General features: G+C 39.6%; 1 protein-coding gene across 1 annotated transcript in view; it reads left to right on the top strand.

Annotated features, from left to right (window-relative positions):
• Positions 1–23,673, top strand: part of SLC35F1 (solute carrier family 35 member F1) — a 251,369-nt gene extending 227,696 nt beyond the window's left edge. The window contains exons 7-8 of the mRNA XM_059835583.1: positions 2,747–2,901; positions 23,404–23,673. Coding sequence (XP_059691566.1) covers positions 2,747–2,901; positions 23,404–23,628 — 380 coding nt within the window. The 3' untranslated portion in view covers positions 23,629–23,673. The remainder of the gene's footprint in view (positions 1–2,746; positions 2,902–23,403) is intronic.
• The last annotated feature ends 823 nt before the right edge of the window (positions 23,674–24,496 follow it).

Here is a 24,496-nt window from a genome sequence, read left to right as displayed (position 1 = left end):
GGCAGTGGAGCAGGTTGCCTAGAGAGGTTGTGCGGTCTCCATCCTCAGAAGTTTCAAGACCAGGCTGGACAAAGTCCTGAGCAACTTGGTCTGATCTCACAGCTGAGCCTGGTTTGAGCAGGGTTTGAACTAGAGAGTTCTGAGCTCCCTTCCAGCCTGAATCACCCCATGATCCTATGATCCTAAGCGCCCAGTTCAGACACTTATGAGGCATTCACACCCAAACAGGCAAAACTGGTGACGTTACCCATCAGGGTGAGCACTGACAGACAAGAAGGGACTCCTTCCACCAACTTCAGATATCTGAGATGTGGACATCTGATTTAGTTAAATAGACTCCCTTTATCATCAGGATATCATCAGGATCCCTTTATTATCAGAATAAACAGGCATGACAAAAATCATACTATGTTAAAGCTGGTGTCTAAAAGAGGTTGGACAATCTGCACCCTAAAATTTCCCAATCTCTTCAGTGACCACCAGCCTTCAGTATGTGTCCAGAGTTAGACGTAAAGAATCCCACCTACAGCTGCCTTCATGCAGATTAAGCCTTCAGTTCAGGACAATGCCAGCACAGCTGAAATCAGACACTTACAAATGATGAGCTTCTCAGGGTTTAACACAGACCAGCTGATCAGCAGATAATTACAAAAGCACCTCCTAACTTAGCAGGTTGCTTCACCCCAGTGCCTGCTACAGGCAATTGGTGCCGGTGACTCAGTGCCTGGTTAGACACAGGTCCCAGTACCTGGGACTGCAGCACTAGTGGTGATTCCCAAGGCTGCCGTTAGCACTGCAGGGGTACCCCAGGAAGCTGAGGCTCCAAGCCTTTGACTTAAAACATATTTTTAGTCTGAAAACTGGCCCTCTAAGAAGCAATATCTGAAAATTGTATGATGTTATTTCCAGTTTGTTTGTTGTTACCACTAAATGCCATCCAGCTGGTGGGTATGACATTTATTTTTAAGATGTAAATGAATGCCACCTTACATTCACCTCTGATAGGACAGCTACAGTTTAAGCAATTTTTCACTGGAATTGAAATGCCCTTTGGACAAGCACCCTGTGAAGTGCTTGTAGTTGGCTGCCAAAAAATATGAACACCAAGGCAGTACCATAAAATTATACTGTTAGTTGTGAGCATAACCCAGCAAAGCACCTGAATATGTGTGTTAAATCCAGACTGACTAGCAGGGGCTCGGTGGACCAGCTAGTGGTTTGCAGACTGTACTTTGAGAATGCTGACTTTGGGTCCAGAATGGCTTTTGCACCTGACCTGTTCTTGACTTAAGCCTGGAAGAAAAGCTGACTTAATGCTCATGTACGCAAACAATTTCTCATTGATCAAAACTACGCACCATTCGATGCAAACATTTGTCTGCTACAGAAGAGTTGCAGAGTTTGCATAAAGCAACTCTTTCAAGCACTGCCTAAGACTAATTCCATTGTTACCCATATACAATGCACACCTTAAAAATTTGCTGCCTGTTATTAAAAACAGTTCTTATCATGATTATCCATATTCTGAATATAAATTCAAATTCGTTATCATGCCATAACAATTGATACATAGACACTGACTTTTTGTGACTGCTGTATTTGTTTCAGATGAACTTACACTTCCGTTCAGATGCTTCTAAGGGACTCAAACTATCACGACTGATTTTATCCTTTAGATAGCTTTTCTAAAGAGTTTTTAACTAAGTGGATCCACAAGCAGATACTAATCATATGGGCTTTTTTCCTCCCCTTCTAATTCCTTTACGGACTTTGGCAATCAGATTTTCTGCAACTTTTAGTCAATAACAACATGCTCTGAAGAGCTGGCGTGAGTCTAAATTTAGGCTCGTGCACATATCAACTGGGAATTCTGCAGCATACAGCAGCCTAAGAAATATCATTTGCATGAGAGCAAATGAGTGAAGTGTTTGCTGGGTTTTTAACTTCAGATTGATTAATTTGTCTTGGGATTTATCAAGTAATAACTGAAGCAATGAATTCTTTCCCAGTAAGTTATTTCAGTTTTTAAATGAAATTAGAATTTTACTATAATGTATTTTTATTATATTAGTGTCTAACAATCTAATTTGGGTGAGGCACTCTGTAAACATGTAGCAAGCAATAGTCTCAGCTCCAGAAAGCTTTGTTAAGGAAGGCAGACAAAAAGTGGTAGAGGAACAGGAGCACAAAACTGTGAAGTGATTAATCAGGTTTGGTGGCAAAATGGGACTAGGACCTCTGTCACTTGAGTGCTGTCCTAATGCATTCATCCATTGGCTCATTAACTCCTCTGCAAATACTTCTGCAGTGATTTTTTGGGTCTGTTCCCAGAAAATATTGTGTGCTCCATCCAATTCAGCTGAACTCACTTGGTGTTGGGGACATTCAGCTCCTTAAGAGACTAGATTTGATGTGTCCAAATGCATCATTTCATCCAAATTTATGTTGGACGTGAGGTATTCACCAGTAGTATAAGACACCAATTTAAAATAGCACTGCTGTTTTGGGGACCACAGAGAGCAGACCTTGTGTAGACTGCTGTGTGGGTATGGTTTTCACTGGTTTTTGTATATATTTAGAATGGTGCTCTTAATCTATACATATATGTGCATCTTAATAATTTGAATCCATGTTTTTTTGAAAAGCATTCTTCATCCTTTTCTAAAAACACAGCCTTCTTCCTCCCAACACGAGACATTTCTGCAGGCTATGGAAGGTCACTTTGCTTCTTGTTTCTCTTCTGCAGGCTTGTTGTATGTTGGCTTTAGTGCCTGTATGTTTGGCCTCTACAGCTTTATGCCAGTGGTCATAAAGAAAACCAGTGCTACTGCTGTCAACCTCTCCCTACTCACGGCTGACCTGTACAGTCTCTTCTGTGGATTATTCCTCTTCCACTACAAGGTATGTGGAAATGAGGGATGTATTTGGGTAATAACTGTAAGCCTGAAGAAACACCAGGGCGGAACAATGAAACAAAAGAAGCCTCCAAGCTTTGCTAGATCTAGGCAGTAAAAGTGCAGATGTTTTTTTTATACTTCAGGCTTCCCACACCAAAAGCAGTTTTATTTTATGATTTCCAGTTGTTAAAGAGAGCTCATTTGGTCTTGTTGTTACAAGTTTTAAGATTTGAGTACCTATTCATCAGCAGCTGTATCACTAATTTCATTTTACTTAACAGAGGTAACTTGCAGCTGCAGTGACCAGACCCAGGGTGGCAGCCAGCATGAAGGGAAGGACTCTTTCAAAAATCCCATAGAATTTTTTTTGCCCAGTAACAAGGTTGTTTCATGCACTCTGATTCTGAATTTATGACTCATAATTGTCCATTAATTACACCTTTCTTGTCAGCCAAACCAATGGCTTGCCTGTTAGTGTAAATGCCAAAATGTGCAGTAGATTTGTGTTGAAGTTAAATTTTTTCTCTCTCAGGCCCTCTAATATTTAAAACACCGTGTTGTACAGGCACACATTTGGTCTCCAGTTGCAAGCAATGGCACTTCATTATTCACAAGTATTACCCCCCATGTCCATCATATGAAAGTGATGTCAGGGTGCAGTAGGCGATTGCTTTGTACCATCATTTATTCATAAGAGCGAGGTTACTTGATAACTAAAATGGTAGCCCAGAGAAGTGTTAGGCAAATTAAAGCCTTAAAATACTGAGTAGCTAACCAACTCAAATCAGATTTCGTGATACTAATGGTACCTGAATGAATCTGAAAGAGACAGTGAAAGTTCAAAGCTTCAGAGTCCAACACAAAATTGGTTTTCCCTATTGCATTTTATGTTGGTTTTACGGCTTTAAGAATTTTGCAGACAGAAGAAAAGCAAGTACAGAAACAAACATTTTACTGCTAACACAATGTAAAGGTTGTCTGCTGCTTCGTAGGTCTGTCTCATGGTGATGGTTCCTAGTTCTTTCTGCCCTACACTTCAAATCCAAAGTGTTTGGCATTAGCTGAAAATTGTTATCCCCTGTTAATAATATTATTTGTTACCCATAGCAAAATATACTTAGTGATGTTAATCCACTGTTTCTAAGAAAAATACCTATGTTACACAATAAAAGACAGACAAATTTAATTCTGGGAAATAGCAGTGGTGGTGTTTTAGCAAAATCAAACTCTCTTTAGAGGGAGAGACTCAAAAGGCAGCAGGGGTTGGACAGCTTTGTGTTCAGCATTGCTCAAACCTGACAGAAAAGGCAATTTTGCAAAGGCAAACCTTAAATTTCAGGCACTTGAAAGGCAGAAGGTGCATAAAAGGTTTCAGTTTTTCCCTGTGTCTAACTGTTGGGTACATTGGCAGAGCCAGAAAGGCAGAATTTTCAACCTCATTGACCCCCTGTCTGTCTACTGTATCTGCATGTCAGCTGTCAACCACAGTGGCACCTTGGCCTCCCTTTAAGACCTGTACTGAAAAAGTGCTCGGGAGGAGAAGGCTCAGAACCAGAAGGTTTTCTGATTGAAAGCAAGGTCTCATCATCTGTCCCGATAAACTGGTTGAATTCCACATCCGAAGTAGCTGGTGATCCCTTCTGCCCCTTACTCTTCTGATTAGAAACCTGTTTGAAAATCTCATTCTCCTGCGGTTAACTGTATCATGCAATCTTCTTCACAAACTCTTATCAAACTCTTAGTTCAGCCTATTTAGGTTTTTTTACCTCTACGGCTCTCCTTGGGGTACTGTTTCAGAATATCACTGCTCCAACAGTTAGAAACCTTATTTCCAGCACAAATTTACTTGTGGCTGGTTTTGATCCACTTGTTCTGCCAAGGGTATCCCTTAGCATGAAGAGTGCTCCTGTCTCCTTGGCATTTTACTCTATCACTACATGAATAGAGAGCAATCTTATCCTCTCTCAGCCCCTAGTTCACTAATCAGAGCAAGCCACACTCTTACCTGTTCCCCTGAGTACCTCTCTGTCCCTCTCTGCACCTCATCCAGTTAGATTTCATCCTTCCTGAGATAGTCCCTTCAGCTCGAGAAGCAGGAAAGGTCCCAGCATGTGGTGCAATGCTCTTGTCTCTCCATTTCTTCAGGAAACATGTTACCCCCTAAACAGTAAGACTCTATTTACTTTTTTCATCACTGCTTTTCCCTTGCGGTTTGCACTCATCCTGCAATCCATGTAATTCATATGTGTCTCTTCTTTGTTATTCCCAGCTGAAGTGCTGATAAGGAGAAGACCTTTGTGACTTTGTGGAAGGGCCTTTACCTGAAATGTAGTATCAACTTCCCAAGCTGTCAGTGTCCTCCTTCATGCCCTTCAAACTTGCATTGCAGAGGAAATTTGAAAATAGAGGCTATATTCAGAGAATAATTAGATTTAAAAGCCCACTTAACTGTCTGGTTAGTTCTTTAGTTACCGTGGTTTTATCCTTAGTCAGATAACCTCCTCCTTTTCTTGCTGGTTCACTATCAGGTGTCATTTTATATGAGGAAGTAGAACTGTGAAATGTGCAACTTGCACTCAATAATAAAGTCTAGTATGTTAACATTAAATGACCTAAATTAATTCCCCTCCTAGGACTGTGTACCCTTGCTTGTTTTCTAGCTTCTAAAAAGCTGTTTCATTCCCAGCCCAGCTGTACGTCTCCTTCAGATACACAGCTCCTTCTGCTTACTGCTGCACTGGCCGATGGGCAAAGCCCCACCTCACTGGGAAGCAAATGGTTTTATGCTGAATTAGGATCAACTGAGCCGTTTAGTGCCCCTTGCAGAATATAATTTTATGAGGCTTTCAAGAAACAGTTATGATTTTTTCCCTGCAACTTTTATCGCCGGACAGGTTTATTGCACCTGTAGCAGTAAATCTATGAAAATCCATGGAAAATGCAGGAAATGAGTTTAACTGGGCTTTAGAGCCTCTGAAACCAGACTGAGGGGAAGATTACAGTTGAAGTGTTTTGATTCGTTAGTATTTCATTTTTTTACAATACAGACTTGCAACATTATGACATGTGGAATAGTGAGTTTATGAACAGCTGCATTTATATTCTTACCCCATATGCAGATATTTTTGTAGTGCATTGAACAGTTCCCAGACCTGTGGGAGCTAGAAATACAGCATGTTAACTTGACACAACTTTGGTGATATACTCGTAATTCAAGCTGCTAATCGTTCAAGGTGTTATTGTATTAAAATGTAATGATTTATGACTTTCAATTTGAGATAGATGACTAGATTGTAGTGCATCGTTCTTAAAATTATCTGCATCCTCCAAATAAAAGCTCTCTTTTTAGTTCTTCTGTAATCAATAATTGATTCCAAATATTCCAGTGGATGGGGAAAGGTGTCTGGCCTCTTTGGTGGCTGAATATTGGCCACTGCCATAGCATTTAAGTATACAATTCCATATCTTCAATCCTTTTTTAAAATTCTCACCGTATTTATATATTTTATACAATTTTGATATTCAAAACTTTCCTAGCTATCTGTTCTCATTTCACCTTCTTCTTAAGCACAATTAAATTATCTCTTTCTTTGAAAAACGAAAGCCATCAGAGTCCTAAACCTTAACAGGTTGGTAACAGATTTACACGGTGGTAAACAGCAGCGGAACCAAACAGAAGGATACGATACAAATGTGAGATATGCTGCGTAGAGGGATGTCTGGGCATAGTGTGGAGGAAATTTAGTGTTCTGAATAACAGGAGTGTCCTTGCCCTGTCAGAGGCTGCAATAGCCATTCTTTATCATGGATATACTGACACCAGCAGTGCCAGGAAATTCAGGGCCGGCTCTCTGGGTGTACGGTGTTGGAACTTTTGTATAACTTAAGTTATTTTTTTAGCTTAGGAGGTGTTCCTTTTTACATTTTAGTCTCAGCCTTAGCTTTTTTTTTTTGTGAATTTTTAAAGTTCATACTTTTCATTTTCAGGCCGTGTGTTGTGCTTTAGTCATTCTAAGCAAATTGGGTTCTCACTAAGTAATCTAAGCAGTTTATTTTATGTTTTCCACCAACTAGAGCATGCATACTGATTGTGTTCTGCACCAGCAGGTCGAGTCACACTGTATTATATCATTACCTAGCAAGCCAAGCACAATCAATTATATTCTGCCTTTGCAAATTCATTCATTATTTTATCCAAGATGCAGCTATAAAAATTCAGAATTTCTGGATATAGTAGCAATTTCCAAATAAAGAAAATGCTTATATTTCATAATAAATCAAGGATATCATATATCTTGATTTAGAATCGTGGAGAGTATCTGTGACAAAGGAATTGGCTACACAGGTAAACACGATACTCAAAAACTTTCAGCACTAGAAGTCTGAAATTATGCTAGCTGAAACCTTGCTTGCTGATGTTTACTGTTGCTTCTAAAAATTACTTTTCAATGCTAATTCCCTCCAATGGAAGGGAGCAGATGACAACCTTCCCATTATATCAAGAAACAAGCCATAAAAGAGGGTGGTTTTTAACATAATGGAGAAGAGGGGGTACAGGTTGGGGGCAATAAGTTCCAATTTCATTTTTGCCAGCACAGATCCTAAGCAGTGCCCCTGAATTGGGGATTTACGTAGACTTCACTGAGATGAAAATTTGTCCCTTACTGGAAACAAAGGAGAAGAATTAGGAGCCTCCATTAAAGGCCTATATACTTTACCATCCCGATCCAAATCACTGAAGCCAGTATGAGCTTTTCTGCTGGCTTCAGTGGGCTTCAGTTAATTTTCCTAAATTAGGAAAGACTGTGACTCAAGGAATAATCTTTAAAAAAATTCACAGTTTCATGACTGTGGAGATAAAGACCATGCCTTACTATGACTCCATATTCTTCACACAATCCTTTTTTTGTTAGTAAAGGTTGGATATGATGTCTGTTGTTTTTGGAGCAGGTGGTAGAATTGGTTTGGTTTGGGGGAGGATTGTTTGTTTATTAGTTCGATTTTTACTTGGCAGCCATCCATAAACACCTGAGAGACTTTTCCCAATCATCTGACCAAGCTGAGAAAATACTTCAAATGATGTTATCACTTTTTTTTTAAACTAATCTGCAAGTATAAGCTGAAGTCAGTAAGATCCTTTTCTTTGCTTGCACTTGTTAGAGGACTGACACTTATGTGTTTTAAACTTTGACAGTGGTGATGTCAGTGGTGTATCATTATTTCTAGTAGAGCAGGCAGTGCAGACTAAACAACTATTTTTTACATTATTACTTCCTCAGTCATATACTTTAGGATATTTTCCTGATGATATTGGATATGCAAGCTGCTTGACCCATAAATTCTCCATTTGCATGGAATTTAATCTCATAGGGCCTTTATCCTGGTGAAGGCTTCTAAGCCTTTGATAATAATGAGGATAAATCATATTACTAGTTAATTCTTTATGCCATTCATAATGTGCAGAAACCTACATGCATGTTTCCCTTTATTTTCAAGGGTACTAAATTTCTTACAGCGGGACTCCCTCTCAACAACTCCGCTCCTATGAAGCTGTACTGGCTGCATTGCTTTCATCTAAGTGGCATTTTAAAAGCTTCTTTTTCACATTTCTTTAAATTTAGTTAGTTAGTTAGTTAGTTGAATTTCCTCCTCCAATTTATAATCAATTAGAAAATATTTAGGCGTCTATATTTGAAGAGCTACCGTGAGGTGGAAAGGAGTTAGGTGTGTCTTTGGTCACACTTGAATGTATATTCCTGTGACAGAAAGGGCCACATCTGCTCACCCTTTGTCTGAGGGTGCAGGATGCCATGCAATCAAAAAGCTATGAAGTAAAATGACAAAAAAGAGTAGAAGCTGGAAAATGAAATGACTCCTACCAAGACGTTGCACAGTCTGGCAGTAGATTTTTAACAACACAGCACAGATATGGCAGCTTTCTGAAAATACTGCATTGTTAAAAGGATATCTCTTCCTTTCACAGTGTTATTGTGCAATAGCTTCATTAGTTGCAAAGCACAAATAGTGAAACATGGATACTCACTGTTTTGGAGCCATCAAAAAGAGTGTAAAAGAAGTGACATTCGTATTGCAGAAGTTGCAATGAAGCCTTCAATTTCAATAATATTTTTTCAGACACTAGCTCATCATGTCAAGTTCTGTAGACTGTTTTCAGGGCTTATAGCTTGGGATTTTTTTTTTTATCTCATGTTAAAAGACTGCTCACAACAGAACTGGTTAGGAGTTTTCTAGCAAAATACGTTTTTGCTAGAAATGCCTAATTATCAAAACAGAAATGCTAAATGAAAGCATCCTGTTTTCAGCATGCTCCCAAGGAAACACAGACTGGCATTTCTCAGACCCTGACTGTTGTTTTGCCCACTCATCTAAGAGGTTGCAGCGGCGCACAGTTTCCAACGTTTTTGGCCAGGTATTCTAGGACTGGAAGATCTCAGGCACGAGAAAACGTGAGTTATGCAGCTCATGGATTCTGGAAGCCAGAGAATGAATCTCAGTTCTGCATTAGGCAGCCCAGAAACCCAAGAAGCAGCTTTTAAGGCTTCCAGGTGTCTGCCATGGAGATAACCCTGGCAGTTGCAGTCAGCAGTTGCCAGAGTTTCCAGCAAGCATACTTCGCTTTAGAAACAACAGCTTTAGGTGTTTCGTAAGAGAAGCAAATGCAGGATTTCTGTTCTTGAAAGTGCTTCAGTTTCTACTCTCATCTCAGTTTGGGAATTTTTTTCTTTTCTTTAATTACAGAACAACGGTTTGGTTTCCTAGCCAGGAACTAGTTAACTATAATTACAGCAAGAGAACAGCCAGGAGTTGATCTACCTAACTATGCATGGGTTTATATTCTTTTAACTGTGCAATTTAGATTTCTTAATATTCTTAGTGAATGCCTGTTTAACAGGGTTTACTGACAACAGCACTGTTCTGTGCCTTACTACTCCACACTGGTTGTCAACTTATAGTGTGGTTTTTGGGGTTTTGTATCAACAATGTGTTGGTTATAATATTTCTTTTCTTTCTCCATTTCTCCCCCCTTTTTATTGTGTGTAACTTTTGAATCAAATCTTTTTATGTCTCCGTATCACATCTTCCTGCATAGCTTAAGTGTTAAAATGTTAAAAGATTTGTTTGCAATTTCAAAAGAGCTTTTCAATTTGACACATTTATACTCTTTTTAAATACCTGTGTAAGGTAGGTATGGAAGTAAATTTTCATTTATGTAAGAGGTGTTTGAAGCCAGTTGAAACTCATGTAATCACTAAATAGAACCAATTTCAGGCTGAAGTAAGAAATAGTTTACACTGACAGTCCAACCAGTCAGGGGAAAAAAAGCACCATTACGTGACTGAGTTCTGCCTTTGGTCATAGTGGATAGCAAATTGCCTGATGGATATTGTCTACTCAAAAGAATACATTAAATGAAAAAAGAATGTAAATGTTAACTGTAGTAAACAAATGTGTAAAATCAGCCTGTTCACAGCTAGTCCCCAGAGAAAGAAGAGAGACAGTATATTTGCCTGTGCAATCTACTTAAATTGATGGTCAGACTTGCTTGCAATGAACCACTTAAGTGCTCTGACCTACAAGGCACTGGGAAAGTTGTTTACTTACTGTCTAGTGAGAAGTTGTTATTTTTCAAACAAAATGATGAACAAAGGTCTTAGGGCCTAGCATAGAACCTATTAGTTTCCTCTAATTTTTTACACAAAATTAAGAGAAACCACAGGATTTTAAGTTTCCAACATTCCAACATTTTCCCGTACAGATGATGTTATGCTGAGGGTTGGTATTGCTTTCAGTTATTATAAAATACTCTTTCTTAAGTATCTTGAACAAAGAATTGTCTTTGGAGAATGAGTTGAACATGGATAAATAAACTGGAATATACTTTGACTACTTGAAGAAGGTAATTCACATCACTGTCATGGGACCTGAATTTTCAACACCTTGCAGAATGCTGAGTCCGTCGTCCCCAGGTCTTCACTGCTTCCTTAGCAGGGGTAGGTAAGGGGGAGCAGTGTTTAGGGAACTAGTGAGAAATGGTTAGGAAATTGGGGGGGTGGGGTGTAGTTCAGGATGCTGTTTCATTTTGTATGTAATTTGAAGTCACTGCTGTCCGCCTCAGAAGAGGCAATCCCACTAGTCTCTTCTGTCCCCACCTTTGCTCCCAGGCTCAACAACACTCCAGACACGTGAGCATTATAGCAGCCAAAGGGAGGCCACAGCATTGTACTGGTGGAACATGCAATAGCATCCTTACATTTAGCATAAGGCCTCCATCCATCAATTTCATTTGGAGTTAATAATTGGATATTATTAACTTAAAGGAATGGAAAAAGCCAAGTATTGTAACAGCGGGCTTTGAGCACTTGGAGCCAAGTAACAGTCATGTCAAATAATTAACTTGTTTGAATTAGTTTCATGTTTCAATACAAGGAAAAAGTTGTTCAGAGATCTCTTAAATATACCACAGATTACATTATGAAGTTTAATTCTTACAGTATGAAGGAAATAAGTAGTGTTTTGGAAAAAGTAGTGAAGAGTCATGTGGAAAGTAAGAGTGAAGTGCTCATAATTCCTACCCAATATGAAAGTGCAGATGTATTAGTGTAAATCTTCCTGTTATTGGAAATAATTAGCTCGTGAATGATAAATCTTCAACAAAACCATATGGGTTTTAAAGGTGCTGGTGAACATGGGCTGAAAAAGAAAATTTGGGGGAGTGGAACAATGAATAACGACTGAAAACAGGAAAATTATTTGGATGAACTGCAGAAAGTAAAAAAAAAAAGGGTAAAAAAACCTTTGCTATCAAACACATATGAATTCTCTAATCTTTTCTTTTAAATCCTGCCTTTTACTTTAATACAAGAAAAAGCACATACAGAAAAACATAACAAAGACATCCTATTAAAAGAGCTGGATCTTACTGACAACACACCTTTTCTAAATGATAGCTCAGTGAATATGAAAACAAAGGCCAAGAGACTTAGGTTCATAATTATTTGTGGGGAAAAAAAATTAAATAAGAACCTCAGCATTTCCCAAGTCAAGCATACTTTTGAAGACAAGGGAGTACAATGAATGTGTCAAGTTACATACCTCAGCAATAATTTGCATCCCAGAGGAGAGAGCCAAAGGAAGGTAATGAATTAGCAAAGCAACAGCTGCATTGAAAAGCTTAAATAAGGTTCAGTTACTGAAAGTCTACAAAGATTTTCAAATTATGATTCTTCAAATTGAATGCTATTTCCACCTTAACATGTGGAAACAAAGGCTAGAAGTTCCCCAGAGATGTAGACAGAATCATCTTTGAAAGCAAATGATAAGGGTTAAATACAATAGCTGCATTATACATTTGGAGATTTCTTACAGAATTGAGTAAGCCCTTGTTTCCAGAAGTGACTGGAAAAGAAGGTAGAATATTTAGGAAGTGTGTTAAGAATTATGCCTGGCTGTCCACATGGTCCATGAGCCACTGGAAGAAACGTACGTAAAATTGGAAATTAATTAATTGTATCTGTTTTTATTAACCAACTGGATTGAAGTGCTTACTCCAGTTCTGCCTCCTATCAGCCAAATCAATGAATGCTACAGACATACAGGGTTAAAGCATCCAAATTACCTTCTGTTTCCTACCAAAATGAAGGAATGGGTCAACACGCAGACATAACATCAGTCAGAAGACATCACTTCTAAGCAGTAGGGTATTTTATTAACTGCTAGAACGTCTTCAAAGAACATTTTGTTTTTGTCTAAACTCCCCCTTCCCACTAAACTGGAAGCTTTCAAACCCATGATATGGGATAGATGCTTGTCATCAGCACTGCTGCTAAGAAATATATCTTCATTAACTGAAGTAAACTTCTGGAGTTATTCTCACCACCTGCATGTGTTAAGTTTAGCAAGCAAGAGTATCTGCTCTTTCAGGTCTTTAAAAGGCTCATAATCAGTCTGAAGGAGATTTGAAATAGCTTTGACTTAAAGTAATCCGGATTTTGTATCTTAAGTACAAGCAGAGAATTTGTAGGGGAGAGCTCCAGATGCAACTGGACAAATGATCCCTTTAAAAAAATTGTTAAACAGAGAGAAAACAAGGAGTAGAGAATAATCACAGAAGAAAACTGGTACGGTACAGGTGAAAAAGAAAAGGAGTAAAGTCTAATTGCTATAAGAGATAAACCAAGCTTGGCAATGAAGAAGAAAGTGAAACAAACAGCAAAAAGTTCTTCTTGTATATGAAGAGAAGAAATAGTTTTGCTATGCAAAGATGGCAGAGGCCAAAATTAAACAACCTTTAGTGTGGCACCAAAACAGAATTGGGACCTTCTGTCACATTTAGTAAGGACAAGAGTTAAATATTAAGACAAGGCACGATAATTCATAGAAATGGAAATTGCTACATCAGAAGTAGAAACAGAACACAATAATCTGAATACTTTCAAGTTTGGGAATATAGACAGTTGGAAGAATTGTATATGAAGTAGGCAATAAACTAAAATCAGGAGTAGACACCAGGGCGGAATAATTAGGGACATGCAAAATTGGATTAAATGCAACCTGGTTCACAAAAGGTAGATCATGCCAATCTAAATCTGATGTCTATCGGATAATTTAACAGATTTTTGTAGACAAAAAAAAAAAAGGTAGATCTAACCTGTAAGGTTTTTGTACGGTGCAGTGTAGAAAATTATCAATTAAGCTAAGAAACAGGATTAGCACTCTAAAGATTGGAAGCTAGGTAAGAAACTGGCTAATGAGGATAAAGGACAAAGCAATGTGCTGAGAGAGAAACAGCTTGCTAAAAGGAGCTCACCGATGGAGGTCCCAAAGAGTTGGTCTGAAGACCAGTCTTGTGTAGTGACTGTAGTAATAGCTTTGGCACCCTCAGTAGAAAGAAGGATTAAAATATCAGGCAGCAAGAACTGGATGACATTGAGAAATGCTATGAAGCACAAAGCGCGAGGTGATGTCTGTGGCAACAGATGGGAGGGATTTGAGCACGATTGTGACAAAGCTGTTCCCAAATAGGTCAGTCTAAGTATTTCTAGTACTGATGGAGAAGTGCTGATGCCATAGGACAGCACAAATCAGGGCAGCACTTTGCTAGCTGTAGCTTGGTCAGCCCAAGAGGGCCAAACAGAGCTTTTTCTCTTACTGCTCCAAAGCCTTGGCAGAGTAAGCATGTGTCTGCTAACGATGTACTGAATGTGCAAATCCTAAAAAAAGTTTGCTGTATGTAACATAGCTTTGATTTCTGATGGACTGGGAGGGACTATAATACCTCAACATATAGAAATTAATCTATAAATTCACAGGGAAGAAAGGAGAATTATTTGAACTAAAGACATAAGAACATACGGGTGGAAACTGAGAATGCATAAATTTGGAGTAGAAATTAGGGGGATTTTTTGGCTATCTTAGCAGGGAGGTTTCAGAACAGACTTCAGATAGATTAGGGGGGAGTCGACAAAAACCCTAATAATGCTTACAGGAGGACAGAGCATATTTGCCAGATGGAATATGTGATCTGGCTGTATGCAGTAATGGGGGATTGGATTTGATGGCTTAGGATGTACTCTCTGTTCTGAATCCCTCATGCGCCTGCCTTGTGAGTTGACTTGGTTGAGACTCCTGGAGCTCCTGAAGTTTGGCCTCACATTCCCTGCAGCAAACATGCCAGAGCACGGAGAACCCCGATGCGAAACAGCCTTATCACACTCCCTCCAGACAGCTTATATAGTCCCTCATGGTAGTGGTAACTGCAGCTGCATATTCCTTGTTTCTCAGGGTAGGATTTCTCCCCGTTTGTATGGCTGAGAGAAAAGAACGCCATTCTAGAAGAGCAGTACTGCAGGGACATATTGTTAGATTGAGCAGAAAAATATAAACAAAGGATCCAAGATGAATCAATTATTGTAACCTTGGTTTTGAACACACTGAACACAATTGGCCTCATACACAGTAACACAGAATTAAGTACAGCAGACAGCTGCTACTATATTAAATACGTAACACACAAAACCAGAAGGATACATGGTAACTGACAGCTGATAGAGCAAACCAGCAGAGAATATTGAAAGGTAAAAGTGGGGAGAGGGCACTGGTTTTATTTTTATAAGCATTTCTGTTGTGCTCCTCCTTTTAGTATTAAGAACATTTAAAAGGATAACTGCTTTGCCACTGTCTTGCCGAGTGATTGATATAAAATAACCAGAAATGAAGCCCCCTTATCCCACAGTAAGAATGTTCACAGGAAATTAGAGCAGTGTAATATAAGTGTTTTAACTTCACATAAAAATCTCTTTCCTATGTAGATAAGATTAAAACAGATTGCAGGACTCATTCTACCTTGCATTTTTTAATTGGACAGACTGCTGGTACCGCAGGGGTACTGAACACAGGCTCATTTTTTCTCCACATCTGATGGTGGAGGCAACAAAGGGAAACAGAAGAGAAAGCAGCATTCCCCTCTCTCCCGGCACCCAGGAAAAGAAGATAAGCCATTTCACACAAACATTTTGCCCTAGCAGGCACATATTTAGAAAGGACAGCCTGTTATGAAATTTTTCTGATGATATCATTTGAGAAGCATGAAATCATACAGATTTGTGCAAAACCAGTGTTTGCCGTACAGCTACCTACATCGACATCGGAGAGTTATCTCCAAATGCTATCAGTTTTCTCCATAAGTTTCTTTTATTCCACCAATGAATTCCAGGAAAACTATGAAGTTTCCCAAATTTTAACAGAATTTGTGGTGACAGTTTTCCATTAACCCCCTCCTCCTTTTTCTCCCATATAGATAACCTCAGCACCTAAGAGCTTAGGACTTTCCCACTCACCACTGTCTTATCAGTTAAACTGTGCCCACCAGCAAATACCGTGCAAGGATTGAAAAAGAGGGTGCTGCTGTATGACAGAAGGCATAGACCACTGTGTTTTACTTACAGTAAAACATGCAAGCACTAGAACAGGAGCTTTGAGAATCAACTGGAGAATATAGAAAATGTGTCATATGATTACTTCACATCACAATTTCTGTGCAACATTTGCAATTCAGTATAAGCAGGAGTCGATCAGCCATAGTAACAGGCAGTGTTTCATCTGAGTTAGAGCACATTGAGGCTGCAATCAGGCAGCAGCAATTGAGGAGTATGGCCTTTCTCTCATGCATGAAATGATGGAGGCAAAACTTCCTTTGGCTTCTTTGTTTTGACCAATTGGCAAGGAGGCTGATGTCAGGTTTTCACTGTTGTTGAAGCAAGCCAGATGCTTCTCGCTTTGGGTTCTGGCTGGCATGAGCAACAAAGATGTGTTGAGACGTGCCCTGCAGCTCAAACCTCCTTCAACCAGGGAAAAACTTCTTATGATGTGACTGCCAATGGACAGGAAAGAAAAGAAAAAAGATGTGGAAGAACTAGCTACAAATTTCACTTTGCATCCCAGCTGAGTTCAGAGGGCAAGATAGGACCTTAAGTCATCACTTAAGACTATTTCCTCACAGTTTGCCTTGGAAATAGCTGGAGGTTGTTAAAGTGTGAAGATAATGCAATCCTGCTGTAGTGGACAGACTCCCTGCCCAGAAGTTATCATCATCATTACTGAAGCTGTCCAGCACCCCTTGGTACCCTTCTCGGCAAGAGAACCAATACTTCTGCTTGGGCATTCAAGTTTCTGCATTTGGAGAGCTGAGAAGACATGCTAAACCGTATCTCAGTGGTTTGGGTCCCTTTAGGGATCTCTATATTAAAGATATGAGAGATCTGGCAGGACATATAAAGGTTCAAGTGGGCAAGTTTTATCTGTTCAAATGCAGTCTGGAAAACTCACAGCAGCCCTTCTGGTGTTTGGTGCCATTTGGGTTTTACAAAATACTGCGTTTCACTGTTGGTGACAGCCCCAGTTTCTGTTGATGACAAAAGATGTATTATCACCTGCCTAGAGCTTAGTTCTGCGGTCTGTTCAGAAAGATGTCTACGTATCCCTCGGAAACATTCTGCCCGTAACTCTCAACTGGGAGCAGCGATCAGCCAAAGGTCGGTTCTTTATCCCTCATCCCTGAAGGCAGACAGCGATAATTGAGACTGAACCAGCAGATTGTTCTCCTGATAAAGAGCAGGGCAGACCCTGAATCCCAAAGGGAGCATCCCTTCCTCCCCAGTGGGAGAAAACAGAGACATCTTTCTCACAGGCTGGGACAAAAATAGTCAGCAACAGTTTGAGTGAGTCACAGTCCTGACCTAAGACAAATTTGGCCAGATTCTCATGGGTCTGAGCCAAGGGAGTCACCAGAGAGCACTATGAGCTATGACTAGGATGCTGGCTCCTGTTCCTATTAATAAAGTAATACGTCTGTAATATCCAGCTATGCAAGTGAAAGCACCATGAGAGTTCATAGCTCTCAGAGCCCCCACCCTTCCTGGTACTGCTGTTGGCTGGAGAGTGTGTGCATCCCACAGCGCAACTTCTGCGCTTGGTCACGGTGAACTTAATTTGCTATACTGGAGGCAAAAATAGAAAACAGTGTAAAAAGAAGCTCAGTCTCTCGATCAATTCATCAAACTGAGTGAAAATGTCTGTTTGCTGTATAAAAGATAATGAGAAAAATTTGGTTTTAACTCCCTTAGCTCAGCCTGCTCAGGTACTCATGTGTGAAATTACCCAGGGGGGAAAAGACATAAGTCGGTGCCGGAACCTCTATTGGCCTTAGCTGTGATTGGCTGTGCAGTGTATGCTACAAACTGAATTTGTTTGGAAAACAGAGAGGTTCATCAGACTGCACAGACCTACTGACTGGAATAAGACGTTGGTGAGAACTGCCTGTCTGGATAGCATGGAGGATGTCAACAGAAATACGGGACTAATTGAATTCTACCTGATACATACATTTTTGTCCCTCTTCATCAGTGCGATTCTGAGGCGATCATTTCTCTCTAAGGTTTAAAATTTGAATTAACAGACATGATTTCATTATTCATTTTTGTCAAAATGTGGAGAATTTCTAGAGGAGGTAGGGGAAAAGGTAGTTATTCCATTTCATACTTTATCACTGAGTAGATGAAACATGACAATTCTAAATTTTCAGTTAGTCATATAACAAAAAATTCCTTTTAAAGACTTAAAAAGCACAGTTAGGTTGCCATAGGCTAGGAGCCAGGCTTCATATTACCTACCAAGAGATCCAGTCTACAGCTGCTGTTGTGAAATACAAATGGCATTGGAACGCTGCAGCTCCAGTAGTCTGCTCCTGCAGGCTATTTCCAGTTCAATGGACCGAGTAAAAGAGAATTTGCATTTTCATAACCATTGTAATAATGGTCATGATCATTATCATGATAGCTGAGTGAAAAACCAAAATTAGCAAATCATTGAGTTTCTTTGTCTGTGTGGGCTTTTCTGCAGACTCACATCTGTCTGGTTTTGTCACTTTGGATATTGTTTTGCCCTGGTGTCAGTAGTAACGTGAATGTGGACATCTGTGACAGTCAGAAATACTTGTCTGCAAATTCCCTCTGCAGCAGTTAGTCCATGCAGCATTTCCCAGCTGTGGTACAGTGATACTTCTATGCCCTTTCTTCCTGCTTTCCCTTCTAAATTCATGATCTGTGTACTGAAGAATGAGTCACTCTCTCCAGACCCAAGCATGAACTTACTGCCATCTGAACAGTTTTTCTTTCATTTTTTTCTTCTACTGCCATTGTCTTATCACTATTCAAGACGATGAAATCAGATGCACTGTTTTCTCCCCACCGAGAAATTTATTTTGCACCTATATTTTCAGCTGGATTACTTTAAAGCACACGACTCTCAAGTGGAAATAGTAGTAGCATTTTACCCATAATGGTTTAAGCACATATGAAAGACAAGTTTTGCATGGAGAGATAATAAGAAGCAGGGGATCAGAAATAGTGGGGAGTAAATTTTGAAAGACTTAATTGTTCATTCTAGATTTTTAAAAATCTTAAGTTATCAGATGCCTTTATGTTGTTCTTTATTTTAGAAATCTTGTGATGCTTGACTGACTTACTCCCCAAATGCCTAATTTTTATTCACTTGGAACAAAAATACTGTATATGAACTAAAATTCAGATGGGTTTTGTAGACTTCATCTACAATTGTATCTAGCACTGCTGTAAGGTATTTTATTTAAAAAAATCAAACCACTGCAGATATGTTTGTATTCTGTTCTTTTTTAATGTAAAAGAATTTGTGCGTGGATAACACAAAGTCAGACTGATTTCACCATATATTTTCTGTGGTCAGCTAGACCTTACTGCTGCAGTGGTTTTCTGGTGGGGTTCTTCAGTAGCACATATCAGAGCGAGGAGCAAGCCCCTGGCTCCTAAGCCATCAGGTGCCATTAGCTCTTCTGCTAAGCCTGGCTGGGCGAATGCATTCAAGTACCGCGTCCCTAAGGAACGTCGCCGAGATAAATACCAGAAACGTCCACTCACCCAGAATCAATGCGGGTTTTGATAGACTGAGTAAATCTTGTTATACGTGTTATGTCATTTTTGCTTAAGTTTTGCTTTGTACGTTTATCTTCAAATTGACAGGAACCTAAAATGTGCTTTTTATATGCTGAAAATTAACGGTAGTTTAGTGTAAGCTATTTTCACCACGGGTACTAAATAATGTCTAGATAGAATACATTTTTTATGTTTTCTTAATTTTTTAATGGTTGTAAATATCATTGTGTGTTCCATATTGAATACTTTTGGTTGGGAAAGCGTTTATAGACACTCAGATGTCAGAGTGGAGCAGCCATGGTAAGATCTGTAGCGCTGATTTAACTATTTGATTTAACTACTCAGTAAGTTTTGGCAGATGCCTTTCATGTCAGTGATGAAATTTGAAATGTTATTGTAACTAAGACAATTTTTCCTCTGCAAAGGAAGTCTCTGCCTTCTCCTTAGAGAGTGATATCCGTATTTCCCATTTTTGTTCTGTAAATGCATCTTTATTCAATAACCAAGTGTTACTGTCTCTTTTAAATGGGTAAGAAACTGAGGGTCATCTAAAATTATTTTCATTCACAAAAGAAATTAATAGACTGAAAATCAATCCCAGGACTTCAGAATGTTAGATCATTGATTTAATCACAAAGTCATCTGGTTTCTCAATAAACTACATAAGCAAGCTTATATGCATATATACCTATATGTGTAGATACAAAATCTATAGTAAAATTATTTAATGATATAGAAACATAAGTTATTTTTTGGTTGCTTACTCTAGGGTGTGTGACACCCATTAGCTAATCTGAGCCAAACAATTTCTGACCGTAATACTTTTTGAACAGCTTACAGTTACCCTGTTTAGCATAGAGGGAAGTGGAAATCTGGATATTTTTAAAATATTTTTTCTCAGAGGAAATATATTTCTGTAGAAAGTGAGAGATAACTCAGAAAAATGAAGAACAGTGTCATTCTCAAGGAGGTTTTTAGCCAAAGAGAGGAATTACACACTTCCTGAGAGCCTGCAGTTTGGTACTGCGTAGAGGGTAGCAATGAAAAATTATCTTCTCTCACTTCATTTCTTAGGAATAGCTCTTTCTGCTGGTTTTGAATGTGCCTCTTTTGCTGTCTGTTAATAGTGAATCTCAGCAGATGAGGTTTGCAGGTCAAGATAAAAAAAACTGTACATGTAGACATAGCAGGAGAGTGTGCCTGGAAGTCCTATTTTCAATAAAATATGAAGATTTCAGCTAGAGTCTGAGGAACACAGTACAGTGAACAACAAATTTTGTATTTGATGAACTAAGTCTGCATTGTCCCATCACACTGATGGATTCATTGCCATTTTAATAGGAGGAAAATACCCATTGATTTTAACGGGCTTTGTGTCAATCTGACAGAGTATTGACAAAACCCAGAGATTTCTCATATACCTACAGTATCTATTCCTGTATTAACCTTACTAACAACCCTTCTACTTCAGTGCTGCAGAAAGCTGCTGCAGAAAACAATTCAGCCTGAGCCTTAACCTGTTTCTAAGGAAGGTAAAGATGGATATTGCTATAGGGCTGTCAGGAGCCAGGTCTCTTTGCACTAACTGTGCATAGATACGAAAGACAAATGCTTCACAGGCCTTTGTTTAGATTTCCCCCAGCTTCATCCAAACCCTTTCTCCCAGGCTGGAGCACTGCCACTGGTGGTGACACTGCCACGGAGAGAATGTTATCAGGTGAAAGAGCCCACTGGCAGGAAGCTGCTGAGAGAGGAATGAAAGGCATGGCCAGGAGAAGGGGATGTGGTAGAGCTGGAGCCACAAACTAAAGCGAAAGGGAATTGGTTTTGGCTGGGCAGCTCCTAGAGCAAGAAAAAGGGCACATTTAGCTGCTGGAAGCCGCACAGATTCCTCACAGCAGGACACAAGGCAATCACAAATCTGGCTGGCACTCTGGTTAGACAGTGGAGCGAGCCAGCTGGCTGTCTGTGGTGAGAAATTCAGGCATAAGGTGGGAAGGAGGGATAGTGGGAAACTAGGGAGCTAGTTCCCAGTTCGGGAAACTAGATGCATTTGGCTCCTGAGTTTTGCTTCATCTTAGTCAAGCCCACTGCTGCCAAGTGGTACCCAAGTTCACATACAAAGAGGAAATGGGGAAGAAAGTGCTGAGAGCAAAATTTAACTGCAAATAGGAAAAATATCAATTGGAAAATGCTTTGAAATTATTGACTCGGATTTGATTGCCACATGGGGGAGATCTAAGCCTAAACAGTCTTTTCAGAGCTGTGTCACACAGGGGAATCCTTCAGCAGACCCAAGGTGAGGCTCGACACTGTCTTTGTGGCTGGTGGGACAGCTGGATGATTACATCAGATCATACTGCCAGGCGACACGTGCAGACCTGGTGACATTCCTGGAAAAAAGCAATTAACAGCTGATGAAAAGCAGAACTCTTCCTAGCCTGCAATCCTTCTGACACACTTTAAACTTTCCCCATTATGGTGCTTTCCCTCTAAAATGTGCATGCTAGCTGTGGGAAACAAAAACATACAACGCCATGGGTTATATGCCCAAAGCTTTCAAAGATACTATGGGTTCTGTAAAAAAGCCAAATGCTTCCTCAGGTGGGAAGTTGGAACATGGGTTCTGTAGGTCTTTTAAATGGCAACAGATTAACAACGCTACAAAGTTAGCTTAAGTAAAACTTGCTTTCACCGTAGTGATTATTTCTTTAAATATAAAAAGCAGAATTGCTAGAAAGCTTCTTCTTAGATAACATAGTCCGGTCTATCCATTTGGTGCCGTGATAAGATGATCCAAAGAAAACAAATTAGGCATCCATCAAAGCACCGTTAGGATTTAAAAATTTATGTAAACTAGTGAAGTACCTCATGAAGCAGCTAATAACAGGTTGCAGCTAGTTGTTTGTATTTAAGTACAGATCCCTGACAGTTGCAGAATACAGGCGCTTTGTAAAGTCACACTGAGTACTGATGTGTATACCCCCAGTTCTATATCCCCACAAACAAGGTGGCTATACAATTTGTCCTTTGGGACTTCTCACATGCAGCGTGCAAGAAGAAATAACTTGAAGTCTAGGATCAGGAGACAAGTCATATGGGCTTACAGCCATTTTTGTGTTCCCCACAGTAGAAACCCAGTGTCTAAAGCTGATATCCAATGGTCTGTACTTTTAAACCCTTGCCTTTACCTGCAAGGACTAATGTATTGCCAAAAAGTTTATTTGTGTTGTATTTTTAGTCCAGGGGCTGAGTCTGGATATGTCAGAAAATCCAGACTGACCTCTGATCCAGTGGAGCTGTGTGCCAAAGTATGTGTACTCGAGCTTTTGGTTAAAAAATGCCTTCCATACATACTTTGAAACCTCTTGAGGTCAACCTAGAGCATGCTTCACAGCTGCAGTTCTTCCTCTCTGAAATCACATTAAATCTTCTAGCATGTGCTTTCTGTTTACAAGCAAGAGAAGCTGCAGGTGGGCTTTTTAAGTGCCTTTATTAATTTTTTTTAAAGTATAACTGTTTTAAAGGTTTATTTAAATTATTTAAATGCTTATTTAATTATCTTTTTATATTACCAATGGCATGTTATACTTCACAGACATGTGGTTTTGCTGTAATTAACTTCAGATTTGTCCCCTACCTGTCAGACAACTGTAGATGCTGGTACCCCACACTGGAGCCAGAGGAACTTGCACTCAGAGAATTAGTTGGCTTGTCTAAAAGCACAAGAAAATCAGCTTTGGATCTGTGACCAGACCCAGCTTTCCCAAGTCCCACCTGAACAATACTTCAGATGTCTGGGGCATGGGAAGGCACCAGTTAGCTGTTCGTTATGGAAGACAGGGAAGTTAATGGGAGCAAACCAACTTTCAAAGAGACATTCCCTTAAAAAATGGACATCTCAGTGATAGGGGGTTTGTTCTGTGCCTTTCATGCCAAAACAAGGACCTGTGCCTACCCCTGTCTTCATGAGCTCAGGATAACTGGTGCTGTGTCTAATGACTCTACTCATTTCTGCTTAGTTTTCAGGACTTTACTTGTTGTCATTCTTCACTATCCTTGTTGGGCTGGTGCTCTACTCCTCCACGTCCACCTATGTAGCCCAGGATCCTCGTGTGTACAAGCAGTTTCGAAACCCTTCAGGACCTGCTGTAGACCTGCCAGCCACCGGCCAGCTGGAGCCTTCGGTAACATACACCAGCCTGGGGCAAGAGACAGAAGAGGAGCCTCACGTTAGAGTTGCTTAAACCCAGGGCTGTTGATCACCTACTGATGATTCAGTGGAGCTCGTATATCCATTATCTCTGTATTGTACATAGAGAAAGGTATTTACCAGGTGCAGTTATACCAGTGAGCTGCAAGGTAGCAAATAAGGAAAGCTCATAAAAATACAAATTAATTGTTCCAGGGTGTTCATTGCAAGGAGATGCCAGTCCCTCGTTTACGATATAAGCAGTATGTTTGCAATACAAACTGCTGGATATGAATCAGTTAATGTCAAACTACCTGTGAAGAATATTCAATATATAAGCTGAAATTACAAAAATAAATTCATAGAAGGGTGTTTTTGCACTCACTGAGTGATATTATGCCTAAGCCACACCAGTTGTGGAAAAGCCGCCTTTTTACAGCAAATACACTTGTGCAGTCGCTATTAATTTCTCTCTGAGATTGGTTTGTTTGCACAAAATAGATGGGTTACTTGTGGTAGCAACATCCTGACACATTTTTGCTAGCACCTTGGATTTGGTGAGGGAAAGACAATGAATTCATCTGTGCTATCTGTCTAGTTGCCCTTTCTGGGTAATCTGTTCCATGAATCCAGAGGAGGGACAACTTACAATATCCGTCTCTATTCTAGGAATAGGTATAAGGCGAGCATTTTAGCCTTTCTATATTTGCAGAAGTGAAGTACTCAAGCATTGACCTCTCTATGATCCATGGCAGATTTCCTAGTGGTTGAGGTTCTGCATCAGGTGACAGGGAGTTAGGTTCTCTGTAGTCATGACTTAACACAGATTTCTTACTTTTTAAATTTTAATCTGTAAAAAGAAAAACGCATTTTCTAGTTTCCTATGTATTGTACCTCTCCATGGTAAGATGACATATCATGTG

Source organism: Gavia stellata, chromosome 2 (assembly GCF_030936135.1).
Source record: "Gavia stellata isolate bGavSte3 chromosome 2, bGavSte3.hap2, whole genome shotgun sequence".
Lineage (NCBI taxonomy): Eukaryota > Metazoa > Chordata > Aves > Gaviiformes > Gaviidae > Gavia > Gavia stellata.
The sequence above is the reverse complement of the archived record's forward strand: the minus strand, read 5'-3'. Positions and strand labels throughout refer to the sequence as shown.